General features: G+C 44.8%; 1 protein-coding gene, 1 long non-coding RNA gene and 1 pseudogene across 2 annotated transcripts; 2 read left to right on the forward strand and 1 right to left on the reverse strand.

The window, feature by feature from the left end:
* The first annotated feature begins 1,801 nt into the window (after positions 1-1,801).
* Positions 1,802-12,237, forward strand: LOC136520219 (glycosyltransferase family 92 protein Os08g0121900-like; annotated as a pseudogene).
* Positions 12,238-17,525: 5,288 nt separating this feature from the next.
* Positions 17,526-19,758, reverse strand: LOC136522286 (uncharacterized). The gene is made up of 4 exons (XR_010775842.1): positions 19,544-19,758; positions 19,205-19,340; positions 18,987-19,109; positions 17,526-18,568 (listed from the first exon to the last, which is right to left on the reverse strand). It is a non-coding gene; the product is annotated as an uncharacterized lncRNA (long non-coding RNA).
* Positions 19,128-21,846, forward strand: LOC136522285 (uncharacterized). The gene is made up of 5 exons (XM_066516116.1): positions 19,128-19,295; positions 19,616-19,805; positions 20,418-20,624; positions 21,083-21,277; positions 21,411-21,846. Exons 1-5 carry the CDS (start codon positions 19,213-19,215, stop codon positions 21,534-21,536), a joined length of 801 nt encoding a protein of 266 aa, XP_066372213.1. The 5' UTR covers positions 19,128-19,212; the 3' UTR covers positions 21,537-21,846.
* The last annotated feature ends 36 nt before the right edge of the window (positions 21,847-21,882 follow it).

Consider the following 21,882-nt stretch of genomic DNA (forward strand, 5'->3'; position numbering starts at 1 on the left):
ACAGTTTATTTATAATATTATACAAATCAAATCAATAATTCTCAAAATTTAGTTCATTTAGTACGTAATCCTGAGCTTGAAATGTATTATGCATTCTAAATAATTTGCTAGCATTATATATGGTACTTCAAATCTTCCCCTAATGCCTGAAAATGCTCATTGTGCACTTCTTTATTATTTTCCACAGCGCGTGCGTTGCGTGTGTTCCTTGGATCCAGTATTTTCTATATTTGATGAGCTAGCTGCAGGATACTATATGTATAAATAAATTATACGAGCTGGCCACTAACCTACCATGGCATGCCACTCAAGCTCCCTAACTCTCTTAATGCATTTTTTAGGCTCAAAAATTTGTCTTAGGGTGTCATCTAGGACCTCAAAATTGTCATAGAATGTCACATAGTTCTAACTTCCATTTAGGGAGCACCAACTTGGACCTTACTGCTTCCAGTATATTAAAGACATTGGGACATTGGAGGTGAAGGAGACGAAGAAAGGCAGATAGAGTAGGGCAGTGACGACGATGACGACGACAAAGAAGAGGAGCCGGGAGCTGGGGGAGCACTGACATGGGACGGCAAAGACGTGTGCCATACCCTCAACTTGGTACCCACAAGTAAGACCTGAGATACATGGATCCACCATGGTATGCCGTGACGGGGTGCGGAGAGCATGCGATGGGACCTTGTGACAATTTGAGCGACCTGAAAAAAAAAATATTTTCAAAAGACTTGTATGACAAGCCATCACGAGCAGAGGCGGGCCTTAGACTTAGAGAACGTGTATTGAAAATTTGAAAAGATAAAAAAAATAACTTGATTACTTTAACCCTATTTTTTGACATGTATATATATATAATTGATAATTGATTATATCCTTGAATACCATTAATTAGAAAATATAATGGGTACTCAATGAATATATCCTCAAATACCCCTCATTGACAAGTTTGAAGAACTGAGCATCTCCAAGAGACTTTTTATATCTTTCCTAATTTATTTATAGGAATAGAAATTTTGGTGAAAAAATAGTCAATTGGATATCCAAATATAAATATACTTTATTTTGGATTTCTCGCTAGCCAAAGATGGAGAGCGAGGATGGCTCTCTAGACTATGCACAAGATATAGAAAAGGTGTTGAAGAATACAAAGATATAGAAAACGATTTTTACTCAAATAACTCTTCAAATGATGACTTATGCCCCGTTCGTTGGTCTGAAACTTGGCTGAAACTGGTTGAAAACACTGTTCCGGCTGAATTGTTGTAAGAGAAAAATACTATTCCGGCTGAAAAAAGAAGTCGAACAAGCCGAATATGGGGTAAGCCGAATAGTAGATTTTAGAAATACTCCTGAAGATGCTCTAATACGATTTTGAGAGTTTTGTCATGGACCTAGCTAGATGAAATCCTGAAACAATTTCGGAGGCAAGCTGCGATGTATTTTACTCAGGATACATAGGCCAATATAAAGAGGATATATAGGAACAGTACTTGAAGCCCCGTATATACGAATTCGAAAACGGAAAGCGACCCTAGCTCGTAGGAAGTTTCCATAACCGACTTCAACGAACTCGCGTCCAATTCCATTCAAAACACGCAAGCATCCTCCAGTCAGATCCCTACTCCTAGTCGTCGTACCCGCCTACCGTAGGCCAACCGTGTGCCACGTGTCACAACATATGAGTCTGAACTGTATTTTGGTTTGTTTTTTCAGTGAAGCTAACAGGCCATACAGCTGATGAGAAGAGAAGCCAGCAGAGCAGGCGGCGCTGACTCAGTCCGTGCGCGTTTTCTTCATCATGGGCCAATCGCCAGCCATGCAGCCGCTGCCGTCGCCCTCGCCAGGGCCCTAATGCGCCTGCTCTTCCTCGTCGCCCTCTCCCTCGCCGCGCTCCTCGCCCTGCGGCTCGTGCTGCCACGCTGCCGCTAGCCGCTAACCACCCTCCTCCCCGCCGTCCGGAGGGACGAGGACGTGGCCAGGACCACCTCGCCCGTCGCCCCACGAGCGGTGGGGCAGGGCCACGGCAGCTCGGACTCGTCAGACCTTGACGCCGTGCTGCTGCCGAACTGGGAGGTCCTCGTCCTGCTCCGCCGCGATGACGACGACCCGCCCTCCGGCAACGCCACGTGCGTGTTCCCAGGCGGGGCCACGTCCCTGGCGTGACCGCTCAGGAGGATGCCCGCGTCCGGCCGCCGAGCCTAAACCTGTACCATGCCCAGGCCGGAGCGCCGCCACAGCAGGCCTCTCGGAGGCGGATGGCGAGGACGCCGCGCCAGCGGCGGCGGCAGCGCGGTCGTTAACGCTGGAGATGATGCGGTGGAGTAGCCGCCTTGTGTACGACTCCGCCGCGCTCGCCAGCGGCGGCGACGTCCTCGTCTTCGCCAAGGGAGTCAACCCGCGCTAGGGAGTCAACTGCGACGCCGCGGATATCTGGTGCATCTATTACCGCCGCAGCACTGCCCCTCGAAACGGAGACAGAGACGTCGTCACCTAGCTCCCGGCCACCACCTCGGCGCAGCAAGTCTTCCGGTGCCCGGCGCCCCCGCCGAGCACCGCCACGGCTGCCGAGGCGTAGCTCCGCGTCACGCTCGCCGTCACTGGTGAGGACCCCATCCCCTTGATGGCGACCTACAACCCCCCTCCTCCTCCACGAGACGCCGAACTAGCCAAGACGCCGTCGACGAAGAAGAAGCTCATCTGCGCCTGCACCATGGTCCGCGACGTGGCCAAGTTCCTCCGGGAGTGGGTGGTCTACCACGCGGCAGTGGGCGTCGACCGCTTCTACCTCTACGACAACAGGAGCGGGGATGACCTGGAGGGCCAGGTGCACCAGCTCAGTGCGGAGGGCTTCCACGTATCCACACACGCGTGGCCCTGGCCCAAGACGCAGGAGGCCGGCTTCTCCTACGCGCCAGCGGCGCACCAAGATTCGTGCGAGTGGATGGTGTTCGTCGACATCGACGAGTTCAGCTTCTCCCTGGACTAGGTCGGGTCGGGTGTGTCGATCAAATCCATGCTCCGGTCCGTCGTCACCGCCATCGAGCCAGACATCAGGCAGGTCACGCTAGGGTGCAAGGATTTTAGGCCCTCGGGGCGAACCCAGCACCCCAAGGAGGGAGTCACCCAAGGGTACACGTGCCAGAGGCGAGCTGAGGAGCGGCACAAGTCACTCGTCGGGCTCGACTCCATGGCACCATCGTTGATGAACTCGGTCCACCATTTCGAACTTTGGCCCAAGTTCAAGTGGGAGCGATCGAGGGATGCGAGGGTGAACTGTTAGACTATAGGATCACGCAAAGATCTAGCCGGGTACTTGCTGTTGAATGGGTAGCATGTCCTAGTGCATGTTCTAGACAGAGATTAGATGGAGGAGTGGAGGAACGTGTCGAACCTGACACCGCAGAGGAGGATCTGCTCGTGTCCGCCATGGAGTCAGTGTCTGCGCTAGGGCAGCGATGGTTGGGGAATAGGACGGTGATGAGCAGTGGCGACCGGCGGTGAAGACCGATGGCGGCGTAGTGCAATCCGACATCATGGGAGCCCTTCGGTGTAGATGCAGAGGCGGCGCGGCTGGTGGCTTCCCAGCACTGGCTGCGCCCCTCTAGATCAGATTAGGGTTTAGGGATTTTGGTGGGCAGCTCGGCTCAGACGAACCTCATGACCTGAGCCGCCGGCCCCCACCTCTATTTATTATGCAGTGTGACGGGGGCCCTCCAGCCCGTAGTGGGCTGGACGTCCTCGATCAGGGCATGAATCAAAGGCCTAACTGGGCTGTTGGACCTAGTTTGGGATTAGAGATCAACCTAACAATCTCCCCTTTGATCTCCTACCATCTTTCAATTTTATATTATTTACTTTTGTTCATTCCATTACAGATTAACACATAGAGCATGTTTTATCGTCACGGTCAATTGCTGATAGATTTAACAGCTACAACACACCACTATGTTCTGAAATAGATACTTATCTTTGGGCCTTCTTTTGTCTAGGAATTATAGGCTTTCCCTTAAACCTATGTCGTCTACATGTTCTCTGAACATGTTGGGTGGTAAGCCTTTTGTAATCGGATCCGTAAGCATCTTTTCGGTACTTATATGCTCAAGACTTATGACATGATCTCAAACTTTATCTTTCACAATATAATACTTTATGTCAATGTGTTTGGCAGCACCACTTGACTTATTGTTGTGAATATACTGTACTGCTGGATTATTATCGCAGTATTGCTTAAGTAGTCTATAGATGTCGTCAACCACCTTCACACTAGATATGGACTTCTTTAGCCAGTTCACCTGCCCCGTTGCCTCATAACACGCTACAAACTCGGCATACATTGTGGACGATGTAGTGACGGTTTGCTTTGAGCTTTTCTATGAAATAGCTTCCCTTGTGAGAGTGAATACATATCCAGACATGGATTTTCTATCATCTCCCGCATAATCAGAATCTAAATATCCCACTATATGGAGTGAATCAGATCTTCTATATGTCATCATAAGGTCTTTCGTTCTTTGCAAATAACGCAAGACTTTCTTTACTAATTTCCAGTGTTCTGTTCCAAGATTGCTCTAGAATCTGCCAAGTAACCCGGTAACAAATGCCAAATCAGAGCGTATACATACTTGAGCATATTGCAAGCTTCCGATAGCTAAAGCATATGAAACCACTTTCATTTGATCGATCTCATATTGGTTCCTAGGGCATTGAAAATCTCCATATCTATCGCCCTTGACTATAGGAGCAGGTGAGAGACTACATTTGTGCATACTGAATTTCTTTAAGATTCTTTCTATGTATGCCTTTTGTGACAGTCCTAATACCCCTTTACTTCTATCTCGGTGAATCTCGATCCCTAGAACGAACGAGTGAAAGGTCCTAATGGCTAGAGGGGGGGTGAATAGCCTAATAAAAATTTCTACAACAACACTTAACCAAATGGTTAGACAATTATGAGGCGAAGCGAGTGTTGCGCTAGCCTACTCAAAATGCAAGCCACCTACCACAATTCTAGTTTAGATAGTGTCAATTCACACAAGATCAATGACACTATCCTATGTTAGTGTGCTCTCAAAGGCTAACTAAAGAGCCACACCAACCAAGCATGCAAGCTCTCACAACTAGCTACACTAAAGAGCTTGTCAACTAGTTTGCGGTAAAGTAAAGAGAGTGATCAAGAGGGTTATACCGCCGTGTAGATGAATGAACCAATCAATCATGAAGATGAATAGCAATGATGACCAATCACCTCAGAATTAATGATGAAGACAATGATTTTTACCGAGGTTCACTTGCTTGCCGACAAGCTAGTCCTCGTTGTGGCGATTCACTCACTTGGAGGTTCACGCGCTAATTGGCTTCACACGCCAAACCCTCAATAGGGTGTTGCACAACCAACACAAGATGAGGATCACACAAGCCACGAGCAATCCACTAGAGTACCTTTTGGCGCTCCACCGGGGAAAGGTCAAGAACCCCTCACAATCACCACGATCGGAGCCGGAGACAATCACCACCTCCGCTCGACGATCCTCGCTGCTCCAAGCCGTCTAGGTGGTGGCAACCACCAAGAGTAACAAGCGAAATCCGCAGCGAAACACGATCACTAAGTGCCTCTAGATGCAATCACTCAAGCAATGCACTTGGATCACTCCCAATCTCACTATGATGATGAATCAATGATGTAGATGAGTGGGAGGGCTTTGTCTTAGCTCACAAGGTTGCTATGTCAATGAAAATGGCCAAAGATACTACCCTTGAGCCGGCCATGGGGCTATAAATAGAGCCCCCATCAAATAGAGCCGTTATACCCCTTCACTCGGCAAAACGCGCTCTGACCGGACGCTCCGGTCATACTGACCGGACGCTGGCCCTCAGCGTCCGGTCGCCCGATGGACGCCACGTGTCATCACCTTCAAACGCTGTTCGTCAGATTCCAACGGCTACGAAGCTGACCGGACGCTCCGGTCAAAACTGACCGGACGCTGAAGCCCCAGCGTCCGGTCGTTTCCAGTAAGCTCCCCGAGGCATGTTTTTTCGACCGGACGCGTCCGGTCCACCTTGACCGGACGCAGACCAGCGTCCGGTGCTCAACCCTACCTACTGTGCCGTCTGACAGCTCGACCGGACGCAGCCTTTCAGCGTCCGGTCGCTGAGTGACCCAGCGTCCGGTCAGTAGACCGACGCCAGCATCATTTCGATCAACTCCATTTCAACTCTAACTTCTTCACCCTTGCTCAAATGTGCCAATCACCAAGAATTTTGCATCCGGCGCAATAGAAAATAGACATTTCATTTTCCCGAAAGCGCCGAATCCCGCCGCCCAAACCCATCTCAACCCTGCAAACACCTTGTGCACATGTGTTAGCATATTTTCACAAATATTTTCAAGGGTGTTAGCACTCCACTAGATCCTAAATGCATATGCAATGAGTTAGTGCATCTAGTGGCACTTTGATAACCGCATTCCGATATGAGTTTCACCCCTCTTAATAGTACGGCTATCAAACCTAAATGTGATCATACTCTCTAAGTGTCCTGATCACCAAAACAAAATAGCTCCTATGGTTTATACATTTGCCTTGAGCTTTTTGTTTTTCTCTTTCTTCATTTCAAGTTTAAGCCCTTGATCATCGCCATGCCATCACCATTGTCATGCTATGATCTTCATTAGCTTCTTCTACTTGAAGTGTGCTACCTATGTCATGATCACTTGATAAACTAGGTTAGCACTTAGGGTTTCATCAATTCACCAAAACCAAACTAGAGCTTTCAACGAGGCTTCACCAAGATCTTTCATATCAAATTTTGAGGACAAAAACTTCTTTATCTCCAGTAGTAGACTGACATCACTACTAGCAAGTAAGATGTCGTCCACATATAGGATAAGAAAGATAAACTTCCCATTCTTAAACTTTGCATAGACACAATTGTCCTCAACATTCTCTTTAAACTCAAAATTCCTTATTGTCTGATCAAACTTCAAGTACCACTGTCTTGAAGCTTGTTTTAATCCATAAATAGATTTGTTTAGGCGGCATCCCATTCGTTCTTTTTCTTCTATAACAAAACCTTTCGGTTGTGCCATGTAAACATTTTCCTCCAAGTCCCCGTTGAGAAATGTCGTCTTTACATCCATCTGATGTAATTCTAAATCGTAATGTGCCACTAATGCCATTATGATTCTGAAGGAATCTTTACATGAGACTGGAGAAAAGGTCTCATTGTAATCAATCCTTTCTCTTTGCGTAAAGCCTTTTACCACAAGTCGTGCTTTATATCTCTCTATATTCCCTTGAGAGTCAAGTTTTGCTTTGTAGACCCATTTACAGTCTACTGTTTTGGCTCCTTTAGGAATTATTTTCAAGTCTCAAACTTTATTGGCATTCATAGATTTTATTTCATCTTCCATGGCCTCAAGCCACTTTGATGAATGATTATTTCTCATGGCTTCTTCAAATGAGGTGGGATCATCCTCCATTTGAAATTCCTTAGTATTGTATACTTTATAGTCAGCAGGAATAGCTGATTTTCTAACTCTTTGAGACCTTATAGGGGCCTCCACATTTGGCACATCTTCTGTTTGAGGTTGTTGTTGCTCCCCCTCATGTGTGGCAATAGGTTCTACAGGATCCGGAAGAACAGGTTCCTCGTCATCATTCATTGTTGCCATAGGCGAAATAACAAGTGCTGGCACCATAGTGTCTTACACTATCGATGCAGCGACAGCAGGTAGTGAGAAAAATGGTCCATGAATCATCGGAGTGGGCGCATACACCCGCTTCTCTTCAAGGTCAATTTCTTGAGCTACCATGCCCCCCTCATCATTTCATCCTCTAGGAGGACAGCATGTCTCGTTTCCACAAACTTTGTATGTCTGTCTAGACAGTAGAAACAAAAACCTTTTGACTTTTCTGGGTAACCAATGAAATGGCAACTCACTATTTTGGGATCTAGCTTTCCAATGTTTGGATTAAATACTTTAGCCTCAGCAGGACTCCCCTACACACGTAAGTGGTTTAGTGAGGGTACTCTTCCTGTCCACAACTCATACGGTGTTTTATGCACCGACTTACTTGGTACTCTATTGAGAACATGAATAGCGATTTTTAACGCCTCTATCCACAGGCTCAATAGTAAGGTGGAGTAACTTATCATACTGCGCACCATATCCATCAGGGTGCGATTGCGTTTTTCAGTTACTCCATTCTGCTGAGGTTCGCCCGGTGTAGAATACTGGGCTACTATGTCATTCTCCTGTAAGAACCTTGCAGAAGGTCCAGGAACTTGGCCATATGGGGTATGTTGACCGTAGTACTCTCCCTATGGTCGAACCCTACTATCTTAATCTTTAAATTATGTTGGTTTTCAACTTCTGCCTTAAATATCTTAATTTTATCCAATTCTTCTGTTCTTTTTTTATTAGATAAATATAGCCATAACGGAAGTAATCATCTGTGAATGTTATGAACAAATCATAACCATCCATACTTTTTGCAGGAAACGAACCACAGATGTCTGTGTGAATAATCTGTAGAATTATTGCATAAATAATCTATAGAATTCCTACACTTCGTTTGGCATCTTTCTTAATTTTCTTTACATACTTTCCTTTTATGCATTCTGTGCATTGTTCTAAATCTGAGAGCTCTAATGGAGGAAGAATATTATTCTTAACTAGTCTTTCTATTCTCCCCCTCAAAATATGGCCTAAACGATAGTGCCATAATTTCGACAACGTATTGTGAGCTCTCTTTCGTTTTCTATTTACATCCGCAAACGATGATACATTCTCATTGTCGCACGCAACGCTCCCATCATCGCATACAACATTCACTTCATCATGTAGTGATAACAAATAAAGCTCATTTTGTAAGATAGCAATACCAACACATGCATTATTAAATATTATCTTACATTTGCCATTTCCAAAATAGCAATCATATCCATCATTGTCCAAGCATGAAACACTAATCAAGTTTCTCTGTAAGGAGGGAACATAAAGTACATCTCTGAGTAAAAGTGTGAAGCCATCAGTAAGCTCTAGAGAAAGATCGCCAACGGCTTCAACATCTGCTCGGACTCCATTTGCAACTTTAACGTGTCTTTCTCTTCTTTGTGTAGTCCTCGTCGAACAGAATCCCTGTAAGGAATTAGCAACATGAATAGTTGCACCTGAATCAATCCACCAAATAGATTTTGAATACTGTACATACAGAGATTCATTTATGAACGTAATAATGTTCTCACCTATCTTTGCCATGATCATCTTTAAGTAGTCGGGACAATCTTTCTTACAATGTCTCGTCTTCTTGCAATAGAGACACTGGTCCTTTTCTTCTGTGAACTTGTTCTGCTGAGGCTGATGCAGCATGGGACCCTTTGACTTTGAGGAGGAGTTAGTATTAGTATTCTTTTTCTTGTTGTCTTTAAGATAATTGATAGTGCCACTATTGGCAGCTTTCATTCTCTCCTCCTCTTGCACACACATAGCCATGAGCCTCTCCATGTCCCACTTCACGGGCTGTATGTTGTAGTTGACAACAAAAGTGTCAAACTCTTTTGGCAAGGAAGCAAAAATCAGATGGATAAGAAACTCTTTCTTGAGAGCCAGATCCATTAGTTTTAGCTTGGATGCCAAATTGCTTATCCTTAATATGTGCTCTCTTATGCCACCAGTTCCAGAGTACCTCTCTGTCACCAGCTGCTTTATCAACTAGATAGCATATGTCTTTGAAGAGTCAGTGAACTGACTCTTTATTCTTTCGAGGTACTCGGTGACAGTGTCATACTCTAGGATTGAGCCCATAATTGCAGGCTCAATCGTCTTCTTTATCATAGCCATACATTTCTTGTTGGCAGTGACCCACTTCCTATGCTCAAGGTCCTAGGACATCCTTTAGGATGCAAAATCCCTCTCTTGTTGCCCAAGCAGCATCAGCCTCGTTTGTCTCCCTCACCGGTGCCACGGGCTCAGTGGGACACGGTGAGGTGACTACCCAGTCCACCTTAGCCAAAATAAAGGCCAGGTCAATCTTTTTCTTCCACTCCGTGTAGTTATCACCTTTGAGAGTGGGGATCTCTTTGATACAACCCATCAAATTATATCCGCCTGAAAACACAATTCATATAGAGTAAGAACATAAACATAATAATAACAATTGCATGTCTTAGTTCCAATGTTGGTCAAAATTAAAACATACAATTGTCCTCTACACTAATTCTACATCACCGTTGGGCAGAAATAGAACTAATGCATGACAAAACTCATCATAAATAACATCATAATATTTTCATTAATCAACGTTGGTTAGAATAATAACAATATTATAATCAATTAAAAACATATCCATTTTTAAAATTAAATTCTCCCGTTGGTTCGAATTTAATAATGAAAATAACATCTTTAAATACGCAGCGGAAAAATAATTCAATTTAATGAATTTTGCCCACGGGACAAATCTCTTTTCTATTTTCTTTAAGCCATTAATCAATTTCCAGGAAATAAAACTTTTACTAGAAAAAGAAAAACGAAAAAATGACTCAAATACACATTGTTCCTTCGGCCCGGGCCACTTCTCTACGTGCGCACTGGCCGCACCCAGGCCACAACCTGGGCCTAGGCTGACAAAGCCGCGCGGCGCGCTCGCCCGCATGGGCCATGAGTTGGCCCGATCAATCTGAGCCGTCCGCGCCAATCCGACGGCTGCACGATGAGATAGGCCGATCAAAACTGAGACGCGACGGCCAGCACCCAAAAACCCTAGCCATTCTTCACTCTTCACCGTCGCCTCCTCTCTCTTCGCTCTCTCACGCCGAGCCGGCGTCAGCGGCAGCGGCCACGGTGGCTGTCGGCGCCGGTGAGGAAGACGGCCACCGGACGAAGTCCGGCCCTCCTTCCTCCTCTCTTTCTCTTCGCCATGCTCCTTTCTCCTCCCCTCAGCGCAGCCTTAGCGAGCGACCGAGAGACGATGGAGCATGGCGCCGTCGCCGGCCCCCTCATCGGCATGCGCGCTCCCCAACGAGTGAGCGCGTCGCTATCGAGCGGCCTAGCGGCGGTGCCCTACCACGCTCGTGGAGGCCGTGCCTGAGCGGCAGCGGCGCTTTCTTTTTGTGCACCGGTGAAGCGGTGCTTCCCGCACGACGACGGTGACAACAGCGGCAAGGTAAGCCTTTTTCCCTTCCCCTTCTTCCCCTTCCGGATCTATTCTTGTGTTTCACCGATTGGGATTAGGGTTAGGGTTTGATTAAGTTTAGGGTTAGGGTTTCACTGTTCATTTTCCCCGTGACTGATTCACGGGTTTGGTTTCGACTTTGAGATCCGAGACCCTTTCTTTTCTCAGATCTGAACGGATCTTTTCTGTTTCTTATCGTTCACCCGTTCTAGATCTAAGAACCGTAGAAAAACCTTGGCTCTGATACCATTGTTAGACTATAGGATCACGCATAGATCTAGCCGGGTACTTGTTGTTGAATAGGTAGCATGTCCTAGTGTTCTAGACAGAGATTAGAGGGAGGAGTGGAGGAACGTGTCGAACCTGACACCGCAGAGGAGGATCTGCTCGCGTCCGCTATGGAGTCGGTGTCTGCGCTAGGACAGTACGGTTGGGGAAGACGACGGTGATGAGCAGTGGCGACTGGCGGTGAAGACCGGTGGCGGCGCAGTGCAGTCCGATGTCGTGGGAGCCCTTCGGTGTAGATGCAGAGGCGACGCGGCTGGTGGCTTCCCGTCACTGGCTGCGTCCCTCTAGATCGGATTAGGGTTTATGGATTTTGGTGGCGAGCTCGGCTCAGACGAATCTCGTGACTTGAGCCATTGGCCCCCACCTCTATTTATTGCGTAGTGTGACAGGGGCCCTCCAGCCATAGTGGGCTGGGCGCCCTCGATCAGGGCACGGATCAAAGGCCCAACTGGGCCGTTAGGTTCAGTTTGGGATTAGAGATCAACCTAACATGAACCACTACAAGTACCAAGCTTGGGACGAGTTCAAGGTGAAGTTCCGCCGCCGTGTGTCCACCTACGTGGCGAACTGGACTGACCGGGTCAACCATGGGTCCAAGGACCGCACGCTCGGCCTAGGGTTCGAGGCGGTCGAACCGGTCACGTGGCCGCACAAGTTCTGTGAGGTGGAAGACACCCTGCTCCGAAACATGACACGGAGGTGGTTTGGTGTTGGATTCACCAACAAACTTGCTCACCGGACAGTTGTTGGAGGGACAACGCACAGCAGCTCATAGTCTTTTTTATTTATTTATTCCTGGTATATATTACCCATCGGACACGGAGATGTACAGGTATACTTAAAAACAGATTAGGGAGAATTCATTTTGATTCTTTCAACAGACATACGGTTCGTTAATCATTTTTTACGTGATTTAACAAAGGTGTACATAGATGGTTAGGAGGAGGTGTAACTTCCATGTGATTGTTTATGCCTTTCTTGTTGCAGCGGACTGGCACCGGCAAGAAATTGTACAAAAAGCTAGCTGAGTCGTTGCTTCCATGTGATTGGCAGGTGGAATGAGAGCATCATGTGAATGTGATGTTGGCATCAGCATACATGCTAACGTGTATGTGATGATACCTTGTCCTCGTCTTATATATAAGAAAAAAAACTAGAGAGTTCTAGTCAAGCAAAGTTACATTCTGCAACTCCAAAGGCCCCCAGATGTACCTTTCTATCCAACTTCACAGGGCCTGCTACTTAAGGAAAGAGGCTGATAGATGAAAGCCTGACCGACCCAGCTTAAGAATAAAGCCCATGTAAACACGGCCCATTTTTCTTGCCAAAGTCATGGGCCGAATAGGATTGTTGCAAAGAGGCCTATTATAGCACGCACATATAAATATATTAGCGCGCGGACGTCCGGCCGCACAACTCGTCCGGACCCTGCTCCCGCATCCCATCCCACGCTAGCGTTTGCGTCTAAACGCAACACCCTCGACGACCCCCACCCTCACCATAACGCCAACGCCGAGGCGAGATGGAGGGAAGGGAAGGGAGGGGAGGAAAAGGGCGAGGTGCGTCGCACGAGGTAGGAGCCAAAGCCCTGTGGCCGGCCGCTATCCGTCAGCCACTGGCGTCATTGCAACATGTGCAACACCCGATCTACTTTTAAAATATCCAGATAAAACATTTGCAGCATACATCTGTAGACAGATTAAACACTTGAAACATGCGTCTGAAACACTTACAAAAACACCTGAAAGCACATGAAAAACCATTGCAAAACATATGCAACATCTAGATAAAACACTTGCAACATATGTGTACAGCATATGCAACATCCAAATAAACACACTTGCAACGTACATCTGAAAAAAACAGATGAAATATTTAGAATATACACTTGCAACATACGTGTATAGCTATTGCAACATGTGCAACATTTCGATCTACTTTTGCATCATCCAGATGAAACACTAGAAACATACTCTTTGCAACATGTGTTTTCAGCGTAGTGTCACTTTACAGCTTCGAGGAATGGAGGATCGTCGTTGCGGAGCTCGATGCCGGCACGGAAGTCGCCGGCGATGCATGGAGCTTGCTGGAGCAACAGCGACGTGGGCAACTCACCAGTGAGACGGCGTCGCACGCAGCTCCTCCATCGGCCAGGGGAACGGTGGCGCTGGAAGCAACTCGACGTGGCGGGGGACGGAATACGGCGCACAGCGGTGGGGGATGGGGCACGGTGTGCAAGGGCAGGGACGGGGCATGGTGTGGCGCGACGCGGGATGGGGCGCCGCACTACGGCGAAGCGGCTTGGGGCGGGCGGATGGTGCAGTGAGCCACGACGAGCGAAGCGAGTCGAGAGTTGAGAATTTCTCAGTTGTCGTAGTGTAGAGATAGAGGAGAGAGAGCATAGATGGAGCAAGCTCGTTGGCTGTTGGGCCTGGTCGCTACGCAGGCCCGGGAATTGGGCGTTCGGATGGACACGCCCATATGGACGTCCTCACCAGAGTTTTAGCATACACATGCATATACAATTAGAATACAGATATGATAATGATCTCAAAAAGGGGAAAGTATTTATTGAGTTGGCTCACCACAAGGGAAGAAGAAAACTCTGGTACATATACATATGTGAGAGTTAGAGAGTAGTATATGCTCCCTTTGTCCCAAATTAAATCAACTTCTAGACCCAAATTAAATCTAACTTGTATAGTTATCCTAAGTACTATATACTCCATAGTGACTCGGCATGTACTATCACAGTGCAGAGACAAGGCCCAAATGTCCCTTTCCAGACCCCACGATTTCAAGTACATGGATAACACTATACTGCTGTTGAGCGCTTCCGGATGCAAGGCCTGGTGCAATTTTTTTTTTTTAACCCAATGAATAGTACCACTTTCGTCTTATTTGGCAAATATTGTCCAATCGTGGACCAACTAGGCTCAAAAGATTCATCTCGTGATTTCCAACTAAACTGTATAATTAGTTATTTTTTTTATCTACATTTAATACTCCATGCAAGCAGCTAAAAATTAATATAATGGAGAGAGAGTGAAAAAACTTGGAATTTGGATGGTCTAAACAAGGCCCAAGTCACCCACCTTTTTTTTTTGTGTGGCTTCTAAAGCAGCAGAGGCAGGGATTGGTTTGCGGCACTTTCCTTCCATTTCATTCGTCGAAATCCGCAGCAATCACTCCAAGGTACATGGCTGGTTGGCGAGGCAAAGTCGTGGCGTGCATCCCTGGGCATGGTGTAATTGGGTGCCGACATGGTAGGTTGTAGTGACCCCCAACCTATGAGCACTTGTGTATTATTGTCCTTCTAATTTTGCTGACCCACAATAAATGTTTAGCTACTTCCATCCTTTCCTCTCTTTTTTTCTTTTTTTTTACAATGACAAGCTTCATTCTCAAAACTACAAAACTTGTTTAGCTACTTCCATCCTTATTCTTTTTACAACGACAAGCTTCATTCTCAAAACTAGAAAACCACCAAACTAAGTTGCTGCTAGTTTCTGACACATTTCCCCCCCCCCCCCCCCCCCCCCCCCCCCAGAAAAGTTAGTTGTAACAAGTAACTTATTAGAATTGTAATAATTGATGAAAAATCTCTAGAAGATGGTCCAGCTACTTCTTACATACTGAAAAAGAAAAATGATGGACAACCATTGTATGAGAGTTTACACTAAATATCTAACCACCAAGTGCCAGATGACTATTCTCCATCTAAACCAAATAAGTGAGATGGGAGTCAACAACTTACCCAATACCAAATGCAGGACCAGTGCCCCCCTTGAAAATATCCTGACTTTCTGCAAAGGTTCACATGATATATCTATATACTTTGCTGTTGGCCATCAAGTTTATTTTTAAATCATAATGGTAACAAATAATCTTTAAGAGCTTTAGTTGGTATAGCATCCAATCCATGGAAACTCTAAGAGGCACGAATGCATTGCAACCTTTTTAAACAGTGTATGACCTGATATGTGTGTGTCGGTACCATGACGGCACCAACAAGTTATTTAATTCTATTCTATATAAACAGTATATATTATCAACAGAAAAACTTGCGGCTAAGAGAAGAATCCTCACACGACACTGATATTTATAAATTGGTAGCACATCCATCACAAGACAGGATAAACATGAGCGGAAAAGATCATATATGTATTGCAACAAGAAAGGACATCGTACTTGGAAACAGATAAAGATGACGAGTGCCTGAAAACCGCCGTCCAGGACCCGATTTTTTTCAGCCTTTTTTTTTGAAATATTTTCATAAATACACCCTGGCAGTACCCTTTAAAAAAAATAGACCTTGACCTCGGCGCCGTGACAATTGGCGCCGAGCTTACACGTCTCGGCGCCCATTGCTTTGGCACCGAGGTCCATGGTCATTTTCTACGTGTCGTTGACGTGGCTGCTTGCGTGGCGCGGACGTGGCATGAGTTCGGATAAATTTTAATTTTTACCATGAGCCGAGCTCTATACTGTGTCGCCCCGCCGTGCAGGAGCCGAGTTCTGTACAGTGTCGCTCGGATGTGCTGTAGTTGTATCTTCGAGCTCCGAGCTCACGTGCTTTGCCCAAAGCCATTGTTGCCCATGGGGCGTGTTCGGCTGGTACACTTTCAGCTGATTTCATTTAATTTTGGCTGATTCAATAGTATTCTGTGGGAGAGAATAAGCTGAAGCAATGCTATATGCAACTATTACAAGCAAAAAGGAAGGGAAAAAGAACACGAACACTACCAAAGTAAATACGTTAGCAAATTAATTCCTCGTTTGCATGCCAAGGCATTTCTGGGCCTGGCCATTACTTTTCTTCTTTCGACACGAAATGAAATTAATGAGAAACGAAAAAGGCTTGAGATATGATGTTGTGTTGTGTTTGCATTGTTCCTCTCTGAAAATTTTCCAAGGCGTGCAAAAAACCAAAGGCTACGCTGATGTTGTTGCAGGAAGCAACGTGAAACCGGGTTCTGGAAACAGGTACGCGCGGCGGTAAGATCGCAAGAGGTATCTCTGTTTCTCACACAGAAACCAGAGCCAAAAAGCTTTGTTTCTGTTGCCAGGTACATTGCTCATACACATGTTCTTTTTTTTTTCTCCTCATCCCAACGATTCCTTTCCTACTGAATTTCCTAATACAAAATAAAGTATATATATGAACACATGCATGGAAACTTCCGTATAGCAGGTGCGTACGACAGACTTTTTCTACGATCCGAACAAAGCCTGGTCTTATCGGCTTGTACAGTTGTACGTGCTCCTAGTTTACTCCAAAGTAGCGAAGTACATACATACGACAGTATTGTTAATCAGTTTGCAGGTACTTTTGTCCATGCCGCAGCATCCGTGTGTATATATATATATATATATATATATATATATATATATATATATATATATATATATATATATATATATATATATTAGAACTACTACTCTGTAGCTGGCTACAAAATAACTTATTCTGTAGCCATCTTGAGTTACGATAATTACTATGTTAATTTATGAGATTATAGTAACTTCTTACTAAGTGGTTTACTATAACGTTATGGTAAATATCCCCGTGTGTTATAGTAATCCAACTATAGTAAATATATATTGACATTATTGTAAATTAGTATATAAAATTATGGTAAATGGAGGTGGCTACAGAATAACTTATTCTGTAGCTGGCTACTGAATAGCCTCTCCCTATATATATATATATATATATATATATATATATATATATATATATATAGGGAGAGGCTATTCAGCAGCCGGCTACAAAATAAGTTATTCTGTAGCCACCTCTATTTATCATAATTTTATATACTAATTTACCATAATGTCAATACATATTTACAATAGTTGGGTTACTATAACACATGATAATATTTACCATAACGTTATAGTAAACCACTTAGTAAGGAGTTACTGTAAATTAACATAGTAATTATCGTAACTCAAAGTGGCTACAGAATAAGTTATTCTATGGCCAGCTACAGAATAGTAGTTCTATATATATATATATATATATATATATATAGAGAGAGAGAGAGAGAGTATTCAGCAGCTCGCTACAAAATAAGTTATTATGTAGCCACCTCCATTTACGATAATTTTATATACTAATTTATGATAATGTCAATACATATTTACGATAGTTGGGTTACTATAACACATAAGGATATTTATCATAATGTTATAGTAAACCACTTAGTAAGGAGTTACTATAATCTCATAAATTAATATAGTAATTATCATAACTCAAAGTGGCTATAGATTAAGTTATTTTGTAGCCAGCTACAGAGTAGTAGTTCTATATTATGTATTTCTCTGACAATGTCTTCGGAAAACAAATAGAATTGGCTGATCTGATAGATGATGCCTTTCTTCACCTAACTAGTATACGGTAGTTTATACTTTATATATGTAGTTGCATGCCATGTGTGGTATATATACGATGATGCCCGTATCCCGGTGTGGTAATTTCGCAGCGTATTAAAAGCAGGTGCTTTTTTTTTTTTTTTGCTTGGTGTTGTTTCGGCGCCGATTGCTTTGGTGCTGTTTTGAGCTCTTTTTTTTTTTTTTTTTGCTTGGTGCTGTTTCGAGCTGTCATGGTAAAAATTAAAATTTATCAATTTTCATTGAGCTCGGCGCTGAGTTCATGCCATGTCCGCGCCACACAAGCAGCCACGTCAATGACATGCAGAAAATGACTCTGAACTTCGGCGCAAAAGCAATTGACGCCGAGACGTATAAGCTCGGCACCAATTGTCACGGCGCCGATGTCAAGATCTATTTTTTTAAAAGATACTACCAGGGGCGTATTTGTAAAAATCTTTCAAAAAAAAGGCTGGAAAACAAAAAAAAATCGGGTCCAGGCCAGGGCATGCTGTTCTTTTAGCTCAACACGTGTGAACCACAACAGCCAAGAGCCAACTACCCACGAGAAACATATTGGTGGATTCAGTACTGGCCCCTTCTGAATTCTGGTCATACACACAGAAACAGGGGTCATATATTGCTTCGAAAGATCAGGTCGTTGCTTACCGCTTTTGTTTATCCCAATCCAGCACGCCTTGGTTTTGTTCAGATATGGCTGAGTTTCCCGGGGCCTGCAAAACCAACACCACTCCAGTCAGAACAGAGTGCTGCCTCCTGTTTTCCCTGCTGGTAGAAGTTTTTTGCATTCCTGAGCACTAAGCACGCACTAATCCACATAATCAGTGTCAACAGTACGAGAGCCGTTCCAAATGACGGACCAAACTAAAGCTACCCTGAGATGGAGTACTAAATATTTTGCCAGATATAGACTATAAAGGGCGGGCCTAGTGCAAGCGGTAGAGTCTTACCGCCTGTGACCGGAAGGCCCCTCCTCGCATTGCACAGACGAGGACAAGGCTTGCCACTGACACCCTTCCCCAGACCCCACACAGAGCGAGAGCTCTACGCCCCTTTTATATAGACTATACAGGACGTCGGTGGTAAGGGAAGGGGACCCTAATCAGGAACTCACATGCGAAGTAATATAACCTGGTAACTGAACATGATGGAACTCTGGCAGAAGAATGACAGACTGCAGAGCACCTGGTTGCAGCCAATAATGCAAAGACTCTGTGGGCTCCTTGTGCTTTTGCTCTCCTTCCAACCTTCTCCCTATAAATACAAAGGCGTGCGCAAGTCAAAACCATCAGCTAAGATAGTAGCAAAACAAGCGAGTTACTTACAACCAACCAAGGAGTAGAAACCACCTGAAGCCATGTGCATTGCTGCATGGATTTGGCAGGCTCACCCTGTGCACCAACTCCTCCTGATTCTCAACAGAGATGAGTTCCACTGCAGGTGCGTGATCTTGCTTGGTTTTATTGATCTTTGTAGGACCCCAATCTGCAAGTAATAGCTCTGCCATATGAGGTACTATTTTGAAAACTGGGTACTTTTTCCCTCCTAAGCTATACGTTCACTGACAGAATTTTCATGAACCCCACTGACATATGCGATGCTACTGTTCATATACTAACATGCATGCTCATATCTTTTCTCAGAAGCAAAATGCTGCTAGAGAAATCTATAGGCTATAGAAAGGTTACCCACTGCAAAACAACAATGCTAGCTGTTCAGTGTTCATCACTTCGTATCTTTTTCTTGATGAACTGATGCAGGCCTACAAAAGCAGTAGGATGGTGGGGAGAAGGCTCAAAGAAGATTCTTGGCGGCAGGGATGTGCTTGGTGGAGGAACATGGATGGGTTGCACCAGGGATGGCAGGCTTGCCTTCCTGACGAATGTGCTTGAACCAGATGCCATGCCCGGTGCACGGACTAGGGGAGATCTGCCTCTCAGGTTCCTGCAGGTATATATAGCAAAACAAATCAAAATCTTCCACTAGATCATTCAAGTTCGTTGAGTCTTTACCCGAAAGCTGAGGTAATACCGAGAAAGATAGATTCATTTCTTGTACAACCCAAGTTGGTGTTTTCCATCATACTTTTGTTGTCGCTATCATTCCTTAGCAGCTGATTCGGTCACTTTGACAATCAATGTTTTCAAGTCGTCCGATTAATCACGATTAATCGTCCTAATCGGTCCCTGCTGACTGATTAGGGGTACCATCGACTTGTACAAGTCGTCCGATTAATCGCGATTAATCGTCCTAGTCGGTCCCATGGCGACTAGGTTCGACTGGACGACTTGAAAACATTGCTGACAATTCCTTCGTTTTGACAGTGATTGGTGTAGACACTAGACGGCGCACAAAGGAACATATATTCTCAACGCATTCCCATTATAAACCAAAAAAAAATTACCATTGAAAACAATTTAGTGGTTCATCCTATTACAACTAATAACTATAGCAAGCATTGTAAGAACCTACAATTAATCAACCACTCCTAATCAACATGAAATTATCTTCGATGTAACATTGTTCCTGAATAGAAAGCATAATCCAGTCTGTACTGTGCAGAGCAACAAGAGCCCACTCGAAGTTGCAACTGAAGTGGCAGAAGAAGCTCATGAATACAATGGGTTCAACCTCATACTAGCTGATCTAACAACAAATATCATGGTCTATGTGTCAAACCGGCCTAAGGGGCAGCCTGCAACAATTCAACTCGTCTCACCAGGACTCCATGTGCTGTCCAATGCAAGGCTAGATAGCCCTTGGCAGAAGGTAAGCAGAGCGCTTTCATGTTCAACAAGATTTGTAGATAGCTAAAAATCTCAAAATGCCTTGCAAATAAAAATGAACAGGACGATTTTATTTGGTATAGTGGGTAACCATATATTGGTAGGTACAAAACTAGAAATGCCGAACGCCAATGAGGTGTCATGTTAATTATTTCATTTTTAGCTGCACTAAATTATGGATCACAGAGAAAACATTGAACTGGGAAAAGCATGAGAAAGCTACAGGTGAACCATCTAAAGTACTTCCCTAGTAATGAGCAACATTGCATTTAACTCAATTTATAGCACAGCATGTGCAAGAAGTAAGATAAGATGACAATGCATTATTGCAACCTACTCTGTCCCTCAGGGACCATTCATCCCTACCAAGACCGTTATTCATGAAGACAGTGTGAAGGTACCCAAAGGGATTTTTTTTAATTGTTGTTTATGCACTTGTAGGCAATTCGCCTTGGTAAAAACTTCAGGGAGCTTCTTAGGGAGCATGGTGACGATGAGATTGAAGTGAAGGATATAGTTGAGAGGCTAATGACTGACACCACAAAGGCTGACAAAGATAGACTGCCAAACACTGGTTGTGATCCCAACTGGGAGCATGGTCTGAGCTCCATCTTCATCGAGGTGCAAACTGACCAAGTGAGAAAAAAATCTCTTGATTCAGGGTTCAGCTAGTTGAAAAACTATATCATCTGGCCACTTATAAATATCTGTGTACATAAGCATAGGCTAATACTACAGAAATGAACTTATGAATTCGGTTTTGGTGAAGGGGCTCTACGGGACACGGAGCACAGCCGTTTTATCAGTGAACTATGATGGTGAAGCTAGCTTGTACGAGAAGTACCTGGAGAGTGGTATATGGAAGGACCACACAGTGAATTACCAGATAGAGTAGTAGGCATTGCACAGGAAAAGCTGGCAACCTCAAATAAATAGAGATATGAAGCAGACACAATTGTGAATTTTATTCTTTCCCTAATCCCTAGTCACCTTCACGACTATCTAAGATCCCATCATTATGCCAATTACATTATTTACTGTGAGCAGATTTGTCACTTGACGATAAAATGTCAAGCAGAAGTGTTTAAGTTTAAATATTGGGGGGGGGGGGGGTAGACCCAGTGCCGGAGGCTCCCACATGAGAGTGGGGTTTGGAGAAGGGAAAAATCGAGGCAAGCCTTCCCCCCGCAAAATCTGGGGAGAGGCTGCTTCGAACCCGTGACCTGGTGACTCAGTGAGAC

This window comes from Miscanthus floridulus, chromosome 18, assembly GCF_019320115.1.
Source record: "Miscanthus floridulus cultivar M001 chromosome 18, ASM1932011v1, whole genome shotgun sequence".
Lineage (NCBI taxonomy): Eukaryota > Viridiplantae > Streptophyta > Magnoliopsida > Poales > Poaceae > Miscanthus > Miscanthus floridulus.

Excerpts from the sequence above, each read along its gene's own strand:
- LOC136522285 (XM_066516116.1), top strand. The coding sequence starts at position 19,213 with ATGTGCATTGCTGCATGGATTTGGCAGGCTCACCCTGTGCACCAACTC. Across the intron at positions 19,806-20,417 it reads TGCCTCTCAGGTTCCTGCAG|AGCAACAAGAGCCCACTCGA; the intron begins GTATATATAGCA and ends TGTACTGTGCAG. Across the intron at positions 20,625-21,082 it reads TAGATAGCCCTTGGCAGAAG|GCAATTCGCCTTGGTAAAAA; the intron begins GTAAGCAGAGCG and ends ATGCACTTGTAG.